Here is a 13861-nt window from a genome sequence, read left to right on the forward strand (position 1 = left end):
GCTCTGTGATACAATCATAAATAGAAGACCGAGAAACCACACAAGCCAAAACTTGACTCGACTCTGAAACATCCAATATAACAAATTGGTTGGACAAGGCCTGAACATCCAATGCTAATGGCCTCTCTATTGCCGGTAGATATGCTAAACTGCCCAAGCACTCCGCCTTGTGACTCAAGGCATCGGCCACCATATTGGCTTCCCGAGATGATATAGAATGGTGATATCATAGTCCTTAAGCAACTCTAGCCACATCCGTTATCACAAGTTAAGATCCTTCTGTTTGAACAGTTGTTGTAGACTCTGGTGGTCGGTATAGACCTCACAAGGGACACCATACAAATAGTGCCGCCAAATCCTCAAGTCATGAACAATAGCTGCTAACTCAAGGTCATGGACATGATAGTTCTTCTCATGTACCTTAAGCTATCTAGACGGTAGGCAATCACCCTACCATCCTATATCAATACCACGCCGAGACAAATATGTGATGCATCACAGTACAGTATAAGACCCCGAGCCATAGGCAAAACCAACACTAGGGTTGTAGTCAAAGATGTCTTGAGATTTTGAAAGATCTTCTCACTCTCCTCAGTCCACCTGAATGGAGCACCCTTCTGGGTCAATCTGGTCATAGGTGCATCAATAGAAAAGAAAACCTCTACGAATCGACGGTAATACCCAGCCAAACCAAGAAAACTCTGGATCTCAGTAGCTGAAGACGGTTTGGGCCAACTCTGCACTGCTTCAATCTTCTTCGGATCTAACTTAATCCCCTCACTCGACACTATATTACCCAAAAATGCCACTGAATCAAGCCAAAATTCACACTTTAAAAATTTTGCATATATCTTCTTTTCTCTCAAGGTTTGAAGCACGGTCCTCAAGTGCTGCTCATGATCCTCCCAGCTTCGGGATTACACCAGAATGTCATCAATAAACACAATGACGAATGAGTCAAGATAAGGCTGGAATACACTGTTCATTAAGTGCATGAATTCTACTAGGGCGTCGGTCAGCATAAATGACATCACAAGGAACTCGTAATGACCATACCGAGTCCTGAAGGCAGTCTTCGGGATATCTGGCTCTCGAATCTTCAACTGATGATAGCCTGAATGCAAGTCAAACTTGGAGAACACTCCCGCACCCTGTAGCTTATCAAATAGGTCATCAATGCATGGCAATGGATACCTATTCTTCACTATAACCTTGTTCAATTGGCGATAATCAATTCACATGCGCATAGAACCATCCTTCTTCTTTACAAACAAAACTGGAGCACCCCAAGGTGATACACTAGGTCAAATAAAACCCTTATCCAGCAACTCCTGCAACTGCTCTTTTAACTCTTTCGACTCAACTAAGGCCATACGATATGGTGGAATAGAAATAGGTTGAGTGCCCGATAATAAATCAATACCAAAATCAATATCCATGTTGGGCGGCATGCCTAAAAGGTCCACCGGAAATACATCTAGATAATCCTCACTACTGAAACTGACTCAACGGTAGGAGTATCAACACTGACATCTCTCACATATACTATATACGCATCACATCCCTTTCTAACCATCCCTTGTGCCTTAATGAAAGACACTGCCCTCCTAGGAACATAATCTAAAGTCCCTCTCCACTCTAACTGTTGCAAACCTGGCATAGCCAACGTCACCATCTTGGCGTGACAATCAAGGATAGCATGATAGGGCGACAACAAGTCCATGCCCAAAATAACATCAAAATATACCATGCTGAGCAACAATAGATCGATTCTGGTCTCAAAACCACCAAGAACAACTAAATACGACTGATACACACGGTCAACAACAAGGGAATCTCCCACAAACGTGGACACATAGACAGGAAAACTCAAAGAATCATAGGATATAGCAAAATAAGATGATACATAGGAATAAGTGGAGCCTGGATCAAATAAGACTGATGCATCTCTATGACATACTGGAATAATACCTGTGATAACTGAGTTGGATGCAATCGCCTCCGTCCTAGTAAGAACAGCATAAAATCTGGCCTAGCCTCCCCTCTAGGGCGAGCTCTACCTGACTAACCTCTACCCTTGGCTGGCTATGCAGGTGGAGTGGCAACTGGTGCGGTAACCACGGCTTGAGAAGCCTGAGGGCCCTGTGGAATACGTGGGGCCTGAGTAGTCTGTGGAGGTTCACCCCTACTGAGTCTAGGGCAATCCCTCACCATGTGAAGAGCGTCACCACACTCAAAATAAGCCCTCGGAGGATGTTGCTGCTGGAATTGGCTCGGGCCTGATCGATTGGACTGACCACTGAAAACACCTCGTGCAGGAAGTACAATAGACAACGGCAGTGCATAATGGGGAACCTGTGGCCCGGGAGTGGCTGGAATACTGCTGGAAGCTAGAAGTGCTGAATGAACAGGGCGGCTCATATAGCCCCTACCATGACGGGCTACAACTGGGGCACGGGCACCACTATATGTGCTAGAATCTCTAGGCCTCTTGGCCTCCCTCTCCTGGGCCTACATACTATCCAATATCCTAACGATCTCCACTACCTGCTGGTATGGGATGTCCATCTCCAACTCTCGGGCCATGCTGAATCTGATACAAGGGTTAATCCCCTCGATAAACCGATGAACTCGCTCTCTGACAGTAGCAACCAAGGCTGGTACATGCCTGGACAAATCACTGAACCGGACTGCGTACTCCGAAACGGTCATAGAACCCTAGCACAACTGCTCAAACTCTGCACGATATGCATCCTTAAGACTCTAGGAAATAAACTCCCTCAAGAACATCTTTAAGAACTGATCCCAGGTGAGTGAAGCTGCCTCAGCCGGGCTACCCAACTCATATGCCCACCACTACTGATAAGCCGCTCCCTTAAGATGGAATGTAGTGAAAGCAACCCCACTCGACTCCACAATACCCATAGTACGGAGGATATAATGATACTTCTCAAGAAAACCCTAGGCATCCTCTGAAGCCAACCTGCTGAAAGTAGGAGGGTGGTACTTCTTGTACCTCTTGAGCCTGAGCTCCTCCTCCACAAAGTTGTTGCCTTAACCTCAGGCTGAATTGGGGCAACCGACTGTACTGGTATGACCTCTAGGACCTGGTCAACCAGGACCTGCTGCTCTGTGGTACGGGCAGCGGGAGTCTTTGCTCCTCCCCCAGCCTGAGATATGGCAGGAGCAAGTGGGATCAACCCTGCCTGAGCTAGAGTGCAAACATGCTCAGAAACTAGGCGAGGGTCTCCTAAAGTGCAGGGGTAGTAACAGGCATCTCAGGTGCCTGCTCTCCAACTGGAGCTACTGGTGGCTCCTCTGTAGCAGCTCGTGCAGGTGCTCTGGCTGTACCAGGTGGACGTCCTAGGCCACAACCTCTCATGGCTCTAGCATGGAGCGCGGGTGTCTGATCCTCAGATCCAGATGTGTGTGTCCTCACCATCTATGAGATAATAGAAAAACAGAGAATTAGAATTTCGATGTCAACAAATTCACACAATAAGGAATCAAATAAGTGAAACTTTTTCCTAACAGTTCCATAGCCTCCCGAAGATAAGTACAGATGTCTCTGTACCGATCCACGAGACTTTACTAAACTTGTTTATGACTCATAATGCCTATGAACCTAGAGCTCTAATACCAACTTTTCACGACCCCAATTTCTCTGTAGGATGTCGTGACGGCACCTAGTCTCTAAGACTAGGTAAGCCTAACATTTATGCAGAGATAACCTAATTAATAATTAAAGGCTCAAGATTCAACAACTAGCATAAGGAAAATCTCTACAACTCAGTATATACAAAATGCCCAAAACCCGAGAAAATACAAGTCACAAGCTCTATGTCAATATCAAGTCATCCCTATACAATTGTATCTAGTAAAGAAGAAAAATATAAAAATGGGTAGAAGGTGACTCCAGAGCCTGCGGACTAAAGAAACAGATCGAAAGATTTAACAATATAATAATAATAACAATGGAAATAAAACAAGTAAGGAGCATGCCAAAATGTAACGACACGGAATGAAGACAAATAATACATCACGGAAGCAAACAAAGGTTTACATATTAAGAAAACAACCAACCAAAGACAAGTACAACAACATATCAAATATCAACAAAGGTTACTACCCAGGTACCGCCTCGTAGTCCCGAATCATAAGAATAACTCACAATCTTTCCTTATATCACCGCGGGTCCTTTACATTTAGTTTTGAAAATTATTTTCCCGAAATAGCATCCCGCGTTTTAGCCCACCTAATCATACTGCATAACTTCTAGTAGCTCCCCTACTAGTCACGCATATCAAGCCCACCATATCTCACAGCATACGTTTCAACCTCAAAACCTTATACCACCGCATGTATATCAATATCATAACGTATCATATATCGCACCTTAAGTGCCCACTATCACAACTTGCCATAGAAACCAAACAATAATAGAACTTCACAATAAGGAGCCCACTCCTCAGCCACGATGTACACAAAGTCTCAACAATTATAACAGGAAGCGAATAACTCAATAGAATGATATTTCACAACTTACCACTTTGCCTCAATAGGAATTACGGCCCTTGTACTCAATACCAATTTCAACAACCAGATATTTTCAAGAATGACAGCTTCAAGTAAAGAGTTCAACAATTAAATAATGAATACGGAAAATAAGGAAACAAGAGCTTCAACTAAATATGTAGAGCAAATAGAAGGTAAGAGATAAGACAAAAAAAAGTATACTAATGATGATGAGGATAACATGTTAAGATAACTCAATTAAGGCAAGAAAGGAATCTACGTAGTTAAAACCGGTAATTTCCACATTTAGCTCGTGTACACACTCGACACCTTGCGTACACGGCTTTCAAACATCACAATTATCATAACAACACCAATCCTAAGGGGTAATTCCCCCACACAAGGTTACACAAGTCACTTACCTCAAATCACGCTAAATCAATCCACTAGTAGGCCTTTTCCTCGATTATCCAACTCTGAACGGCTCAAATCTAGCCAAAACAACTTCATACCATAAATATAAACTATAGGAAACTAATTCGAACAATAAAATTACGATCTTTGCGAAGAAATAAAAATTCAACTCAAAAAGTCAGTGCGGGCCCGCATCTCGAAACCCGACCAAAATTATAAAATCCAATCACACATTTGATAACGAGTCTAACCATACTAAAATTACTCAAATCTGACACCAAAACGCCACTCAAATCCCTAAAATTCAGTCTAAGAAGTTTCTACCATTTCCCACTCAAATCCCTAATTAGATGATGAAATTATCAATAGATTCATGTAAATTAATCAAAACCGAGTTAGGAATTCTTACCCCAATAATCTTTCTGAAAATCTCCCGAAAATTCTTCTCCCACCGAGCTCTCCAAGTCCAAAATGTAAAATATGAAATAAACGCTCGATTTCAAACTTAAGTTGTGGTGCCCAACATTTCCTTCACCGCGAACGCGGAATGAGCCTCGCGTTCGTGATGCACAAAATTGTTGCTGCCCAAAAATACTCTTCGCGAACGTGAAATTCCCCACGCGAACACGATGGCCAAAACTCTCAAGCTTCACTCGAGAACGCCTAGAACAACCGCGTGAGGTCTCCCCAGCCTGCCTTTCCTCTTCGCGAACGCGGCTCTCTGTGTGCGATCGCAGTGCACAAAATCCTGACCCTTCATGAACGCGTGACCTTCTTTACGAATGCGAAGGGTAAATCTCCAGCAATCCCTGAAGACTCTACTCAAACGCGGGAACACCTTCTCGAACGCGTAGAAGAAAACCAGAAGCACCAGATTCAGCAATCTCAAATGTCCCGAAATATGCCGAACATGATCTGAATTACACCCGAGGCCTCTGGGACCTCAACCAAACATACCAACAAGTCCTAAAATATCATACGAACATGCTCGAAGTGTCACACATCAAACAACACTAGAATCACGAATCGCGCATCGATTCAAGCATAAGAACTTATGAACTTCCGAATTCCAAAACTAATGTCGATTCATACCAAAATAACTCCGATTGACTTTAAATTTTGCACACAAGTAATAATTGAAATTACGAACCTATTTCAACTTCCGAAATCGGGATTCCACCCCGATATCAATAAAATCAACTCCCAGTCAAATTTTCCAAATCTTCCAAACCTTAATTTTTCCTAACTTCTCCAATTCACGTCGAAATGACCTACGGACCTCCAAATCCATGTACGATCGCGCTCCTAAGTCTAAAATAACCATACATAGCTATTGGAACTGTCAAAACTCCATTCCGGGATCGTCTTCACAAAAGTCAAACTATGGTCAACTCTAACAACTTAAACCTCCAACTTAGGGACTATGTGTCCCATTTCACTCCGAAACTTTTCCGAACCCAAAACCAAGTACCCCGGCAAGTCACATAATCATAATATAGCATAGAGGAGGCAATAAATAGGGGATCAGGGCTAAAACACTCAAAACGACTGGTCGGGTCATTACACTATGGATGTGTAGTCGATATGCACAGATATAAAAGAAAGATATAAGTATAAATGGATATACACATAAGATGAACATATATACATTTAAGGACACTCTGATATACAGTGGGATACATGTATATACATGAATATAAATAATGAAATACAGCAGAGATTTTCTAAAACAAACCTCCAACATCTTGCGAGCAAGCTGTGAGTAACGTCCCTCTGTATGTTGTTTTAAGAAAGCTTCCACCAACCAAAACAATAGGTTTGCAAAACTCCCATCTCTTAATTGATGCATATAATGCGACAAAAGCATACATGAAGTGTCCTTCATCCGATTTTCTCAAACTCACAACCGACCCGGGGTTGGAATGCATCAATATATATATAAGTATCTTAGCAACTTTGCATACGAATCACTTGGGTCTCCTCTGAAAAACTAAAGTGCATTTTGCTTTGATCTATTTGCCTTCCAGTAGCTTAAGTCAATACCATAATATTTTTCCATGTCTTTCATTATGTCCTTTGCAGTGTATACTATTTTAGGATCAGCATATTTATCACAGATAATTCTTCCAATTATAGGAACAGTAGCTACACGTTGTGTAAACAATCTATCCTCGCCGAACATGTGTGATCCTTACTGAATTTTCTAATCCTAAATTTTTTTGACTTGTTTAGAGATGAAGACTTGAAAAATCACGTGCAACGGTCATTGACACATATCAGGCAGTATCTAACAACATCTAAATTTACACAATAGTAAATAAATTTAGATAAACTATCATGCATCATTAATATAAAAACTTCATGATTGTATACAATTATTAAAGTTAGATAAACATTCATACCTTGATGGACTTGATCGATCAACCTTAAACTGAATTTTTTTCGAATTGCATAGTTTTTTAACATAATCATCAGTGTCTCCTTGTCCTTATAAAGTTGGCCTTCCGCAACAGTACTATTTAGAGAATCATCTATTATTGGAGTTTCATCAAAATCTATTATTTCTGGATCATTTACGTTATCAAACCCAATCTACTGCAGTGTATCACTGTTATGTATATCATATGTACCGACAATTTGTAAGCAGACAGATGAATTTTTCTCGTTTCGATTAAAAGCGTGCATATCTCTCTCTTTCACTGTTAAACACAGTGGATATACATTAAATGCATAATTTTGCTTCTTCAACTCGATATATACACGTAATCCCATATCATTGTGTATCATCATTGGTGGTGAATCATCGCATTTGTACTTGATTTCAATCAAATTAATTGTGGTGTCAACCATCAATTGTTTTGAAAATATAAAAACAAAATCACCAAATTTAATATATGTACTAATCATCACGCCTTCAACTGAGTAATCTACAAATTGATTATTGTTATCCTAGTGTCCACCGTGCTGTATCAAAATCGGCAAAGTAGTCATTGAATATGTTCTTCTATATAGAGAGATTGAAAACCTTCTTCTACTGATTTCTTTGAACTAAAAATAGAGATATTTGTTCTTGAAGAAAGCACTAATTATTGAATCTGAATTTTGAAAATTGATATTCAACTGCCATAACTGTTGAAAACTCTTCACATCCTTTTTTATTTGTGAAGGAAATATAATTTTTGCGTTTGTTTTTATTAGGGTCGATTGGGTAGTTACGATTCTGAAGGGATACATCGTGCAAGAATGAAGCGTGGACAGAATCTTAAAAATCCCCCCTATATTTGAGGAGTTGTAAAATCGTGTCTGTTGGGGAGGCTATTTAATGCCAAATATTTTGGGCTACTACTCCCAAACTAAATTTAAGGCCAATAAAATGCTAATTATAGTTAAGCATTGTTATATGGTGTCAATAGCCCATAAATAAAATATTTTAAATGTATATGGAGTTAACGGGTATACCGCGTAGATTTCTCAAAGATTGTAGGCTCAAAAAAGAACTTTGATATTTATGATTGGGCTGTCAGATACTATGCAAGCCCAAGATTATGGCCCAAGCCCAACAATCGGTCCGTCAAGAGAATTGTCGGTCTTCGTCATAAAAAAGTACCCATTTTTTGCTTCTCATTTCAGCACCCCCAAAAATCTTGACTTTGTGAATGGAAGAACAGAAGAGGAAATGGAGGCGATTTTCAAAGGAATTATCTCTAATCAACAATCTTGATGATGGCTGTCTAATGCATATCTTTAGTTTTCTCTCCCCAATTCCAGGTATAATTACCTTACTGCCCCCTATTCTTTCATATCAATTTCTCAATAATCTAGTATACTTTTGTAATTCAGTTTCTTTGGCTCAAATTAGCAAACCCCAACTCTAAAAATCAACTAAAGGTTACAAAGATTGAATATTTTTGTGTCTCTTTCAGTCCAATTCAATTATATTTCTCAATGAATTGTTATGTTTTGTAACAGTTTTCAGTTTTCAGATTAATTCAGTTTCTTTGGTTCAAATTTGCAAAACCCAACTCTTAATTCTCGTTAACTATAGGTTATAAAGGTTGAATCTTTTTGTGTCTCTCTTAGTCCAATTCTTTTTCAATGAAGTTTGTTGAATTTTTGTTAACATCTTAGCATCTTAATAGATAATTCCCATGATTGATTTCATCATAATTAATTTACAGCTAAATTTCACTGTTTCTTTAGTTCAGAATTGCAAAATCCAGCTCTTAGTTTATATTAATTGAAAGTTACAATGATTGGATTTTTTTGGTCTCTTTTTAGTGCATTTTTGTTTTTTTAATGTGGATTTTCTTGAATTTTTGTGAACATATTTAGCATCCCAGTATACAGAGGCGGATATAGGATTTGTATAACATGGGTGCACCACTATAAAGGAGAGAAAAAAAAGTATTAAGTGGGATTTGATCCCTGCACCTCTAGGTATATAAATCAGCATTCAACCAAGTGCACCATTTAGCCTTTTTGGATCATGGGTGTCTGCAAATAATATTAGACCAATTTAAAAAAATATGTACATAAAATACCTAATTTGGCGGAGAGACCATGGGTTCACGGTAGTTGACTGTTTCTTCATTTAAAGTTCAATTTTTGGGTGTCTCTTCCAGTCCAGTTCTTGTTCTTCTTATTGTTATGGCTTGAACTTGTGGTTAATATGTTTAAGTGGATAACTGCCGAGATTCGTTTTCATCCATTAGCTTTTTGGTTTTATAAGACATGCCCATTTCAAGTTACCTGATTGTTGATTAACAGGTTTCAGATGAGTGGCATTTATTTTTTGTGCATGTGTACCTTGGTCCTTAACTTCTGAAAAATCTATTTTTCAAGGCCACTTGATCCTTATCTGTAACAACAAATACAACATAAATGTTCAGGGACCTAGCTTTGACTGCAGTTGGATAACATCATAGTCAGTCCTTACTCACCCAATAATGGTTGGTTTGCTGTTGGGAGCTGGGAATAAGTTCTTATGCTTAACCAATTAATCGATACAATAAACATGTGACTTGTATATGAACCTGTTCTACAGCACAGCACTAGAGAACTGTGAGTTTATTCTTTCCAGCCAGAGTCAAAAAGAGCTGAATATATTTTAGGCTTTGAAACTTAAGAAAGCAATCTGGTTTTCCCTATATTAACTATTAAAAATGTCTGTCGCTCGCCATTGGCTCTTGTTCTATTGGTTCTCTGAGAAAGGTAGCTATAGATTACTAAATTTTTATTCACCAGCCGTCACAGTGGCATGATTGTATCATCTTTCTTTATTTTATTTTATTTTATTTTATTTGACGTTTTTGTTCTTCTCTCTTGATATGGAGGGTACCTATTTTGTCGATGATTCTTTTTTTTGGTTGTAAACATCCCTTGTTTTAGAGTACTCAATAGTTACCTAATGTTATGGCTGAAAGAGAGAGGGTGGAACGTAAGCTTCTCATCGCATCAAAAGCTTGGTCATAGAAGAACTCTACCTGACCAATCACCAATGGATGTGACTACCCTCGCGTATACGATCAAAAAATACTGAGGAACTTGCAAAATGATAGACATAAGAATTGTCTCGAGATCATAATACTCGTTCCTCCTCACATTCTCGAGCTGAATCATTTCTGGAACTCCGACAGCTACCATAGAGAATTTAGAAATGACCAGGACTATACCGATAGTATACCGATTCTTTACAGCTAGTGAATCCCCATGGCCAGTGAACTTTCGCACAAAGGGGATGATGACCGTGTCATACATTGGTACCCCTTTCCGCAAAAGTTCACTGGCTACACATGGGGATTCACAAGCTGTAGAGAATCGGTATTACGCCTGGTCATTTTTATACTCTCTATGGTAGCTGCCGGAGTTCTTGAAATGATTCGGCATGAGAACGTGAGGAGAAACGAGCATTATGATCTCAAGAAAACTCCTATATCTATCTTTGGCAAGTTCCTCAATATTTTTTGATCAGATACGCGAGAGTATTCACATTCATTGGTGATTGGTCAGGTAGAGTTCATGTCCAAGATCCTAATGTGAGGAGAAGCTTATGTTTCTCTCCCTCTCTTTCAGCCATCACATTAGGTAACGATATCTGTCAGAGAAACCTTCTCCTATAGTTCAATGCCGATGTAGGAATATATAGGTGAACAGTTCAACATATGCTTCTACTTCTGTTTCAATGCTTGTATAGTGTAAATAATCTTATGGTGGCACGTGAATTTAAGAGATCTTATCATTACTTGTTTAAAAAGGAGCTAATGGCTCATATGTGACCCCAGATCCTTGTTAGGCACCAAGTAGTAGTTTCAAAGCGGCCGCACCACTGTTAAAGCAATCTTCATTTCATATATTATCAAACATGAGATCAATCTTAGTTTTATGACTTATTTTATTGGTGGTTATTTGATGTGCTATTAGTTTTTCCTTTTTATTTGGGAGGTGAGGTTTGTTTTGGCGAGTGTGCACTGTGATTCATTTGCCTGGTATGCTCTGGATGAATCTATTTTTAGACTTTAGTGTAGAACACATTATGGTGCTATGTGATTCTTTTCTGTCACAACTTGCTGTTGAGTTGCAGATCGGTATAACACCGCCCTCGTTTGCCACAGATGGCGATTCTTGGCATGTCATCCTCAGCTTTGGTTGCGAGTAGATCGTTCTGCAAAAGATTTGTCTCAACCTGGGGTCTATCCTAACATTGAGATAGCTGTCTCTGCTGCAAGGTTTGCAATTTTATCCATTTTTCTTTCTCTGTTCTGGTCTTGGTCTTACAAGCTGACCTGATACCTGAATGTTGTTCAGGCCTGGGGACACTATACTTGTTGCAGCAGGAGGCAGCCATCGTGTGTCAAATATTAAGATTGAAAAGCCACTTTGCCTGGTAACTTCAAAAAATTAACCTCAGATTACTTTACATACATAATGCCTACAAGATGCTGGACCATTTGATGTTTTACTGTCTCGTGAGGTCTCGGAGAGATATTTCAAAGCTATAACTTTATGTGAACTCATAGCTATTCCCACTCAGAGAGTTCTTATTTTGGTTTGTGGATTGTATTTTGAGTACATGAATACATATAATAGTTATGTAAACACATTGGATGTATGACGGCAATACAATATTACCTGGTGTAGCAGCAGCTCAGACTTGTTGAAGTCCAAATGTGACACATTCGGACACTGTCTATGTCTACTTTGTCTATTTCTTATTGATCTCATTTGCTACCTAAAAGAAACACACACACACCCAAATCAAAAAGAAAAAATAAAGACGAAGGAGAAGAAGAAGAAGAAGAAGAAGAAGAACAAGGAGGAGGAGGAGAGAATTATTTGGGGGGGGGGGGGGGAAGGGAAGGGGGCTAACTGGTCAGCGCTAGATGGTTAACATATATGATGCACTTAGTCAAGGTTTTCTCCCTTTGCATATACCATGAGAGAAAAATAAATGTATGTGTAATTATCTAAGATTAGCAGCGCTAGTCTTCCACTACCTCAATCTCCTTTTTACAGATTGGCGCAGGTGAGAGTCCTGATGATACAACGCTTATTTGCTCCCGCAGTTCAGACAGGTTTGTGAGACCTTCATCGCTCTTTTTCTTATTTTTCTGTTCTTTGTGAACCTTGGTATAAAACTTATATTTTGTTGCTGAAACATAGAAGTTTCTTATTCGAAATTGATTTTCTCTACTGGGACATTAGATTGATCATTACTCTTCTTAAAACTTAAAAAAAAGCTGGTGTATTAGGATACCACCTTTTTTACTAAAGGGAGATTTTTCATCCTAGTGGTGCTTAGAGCTTATTCCTGAGATGGGTACCAAATATGAGTGCTACACAAGCAGAAACTAAATAGATGCTTTCTTGAATTAGAGAAATAGACGCTTTTGCAATTATGATCAATATTTAATGAACCTAAAAAATTCACATTCAGTTCTATCAGTGCAATATTTATTTAGAGATGTCTATTATTATCAAGTTTGCACAAGACAAGTTAAACTGACTTTTTATTTTCTTTCTGAGAGGTAGAACTGTTTTCACTTGCCATTGTACGCATGTTTGTTCTTTGTTTCTGAGCAGTGCATTAGAGTTCATGTCCACATGTAAGCTGGCTAATTTGACTGTGAGGGCAGAACTTGGTTGCTGCTTGCTTCATAGGAGCGGAAGGGTTACCATTGACGGGTGCATTCTTCAGTGTGAGTCAAATCCTCTGGACCATCTCTCCTATGCAATTATTAGTACTGCTGGTGCTTCTGAGGTCGTCTCATCAGCACTCAAGACTTGTATTAATAGTGTTTCGGTTCTGAGAACTCGCATTGAAGGAGGTGCCAAAGCTGTCCTCACCAGTGGGACACTTTCATTGCAACGAGTACGAGTGATTTATACTCGCACGTCACTCTTCTTCTGGTTTGAGGTAGAAGGTGGTGACAAGAATACCGTCCAATCTGCGTCTGTTGAACTGCCAATTAGTTAGTTAATCTACTTTCTTTGTGTTCCGATTGGTCATTATCCTTTCATCACCTGTCTTGAAAAAGAGGAAAGTGGTGTGAGGGTGTTTGTTGTAACCTGCAACATATTTTTCTGATTACATTCAGTTTTTAATGTATCATTCTGCAAATTCTTGGTTCTTTATGAAACATCATTTCTTTGCAGTTCACTACAAAAAAGCACTATTTTCCAAAATTGAATGTCATAATTTATAACTCGTTCAGATCGCCTACGTGGCAAGTAACTGCAATACTAATAGGATATGAACCAGTGGAAACTTTGTTACTAGATTGTCAATGTTGTATTTTTCAAAAGATAATCAAATGGGTTTTCTGAAACAAAAATTGGCCTTTGAGTTGCTCTGTTTTGTGAAGATCACGTTTTATTCTTCCGATGTCGAGTTGATTAAACTGGTTTAACCTCTCCGCAAGACCACTATTTAATT

The 13861-nt window shown here is 39.3% G+C and overlaps 1 protein-coding gene across 1 annotated transcript; it reads left to right on the forward strand.

The window, feature by feature from the left end:
- Nucleotides 1-8547: 8547 nt before the first annotated feature.
- LOC107762935 (F-box protein SKIP5) lies at nt 8548-13546 on the forward strand. The gene is made up of 5 exons (XM_016581326.2): nt 8548-8697; nt 11510-11654; nt 11734-11812; nt 12442-12500; nt 13009-13546. The coding sequence occupies exons 1-5, from the start codon at nt 8586-8588 to the stop codon at nt 13400-13402; spliced, it is 789 nt and encodes a 262-aa protein (XP_016436812.1). The 5' UTR covers nt 8548-8585; the 3' UTR covers nt 13403-13546.
- The last annotated feature ends 315 nt before the right edge of the window (nt 13547-13861 follow it).

The sequence above is a fragment of the Nicotiana tabacum genome, chromosome 13, assembly GCF_000715075.1.
Source record: "Nicotiana tabacum cultivar K326 chromosome 13, ASM71507v2, whole genome shotgun sequence".
NCBI lineage: Eukaryota > Viridiplantae > Streptophyta > Magnoliopsida > Solanales > Solanaceae > Nicotiana > Nicotiana tabacum.

Coding starts and splice junctions, on each gene's coding strand:
- LOC107762935 (XM_016581326.2), top strand. CDS start 8,586: ATGGAAGAACAGAAGAGGAAATGGAGGCGATTTTCAAAGGAATTATCT. Junction 8,698..11,509: donor TTTTCTCTCCCCAATTCCAG/GTATAATTACCT, acceptor GTTGAGTTGCAG/ATCGGTATAACACCGCCCTC. Junction 11,813..12,441: donor TTGAAAAGCCACTTTGCCTG/GTAACTTCAAAA, acceptor TCCTTTTTACAG/ATTGGCGCAGGTGAGAGTCC.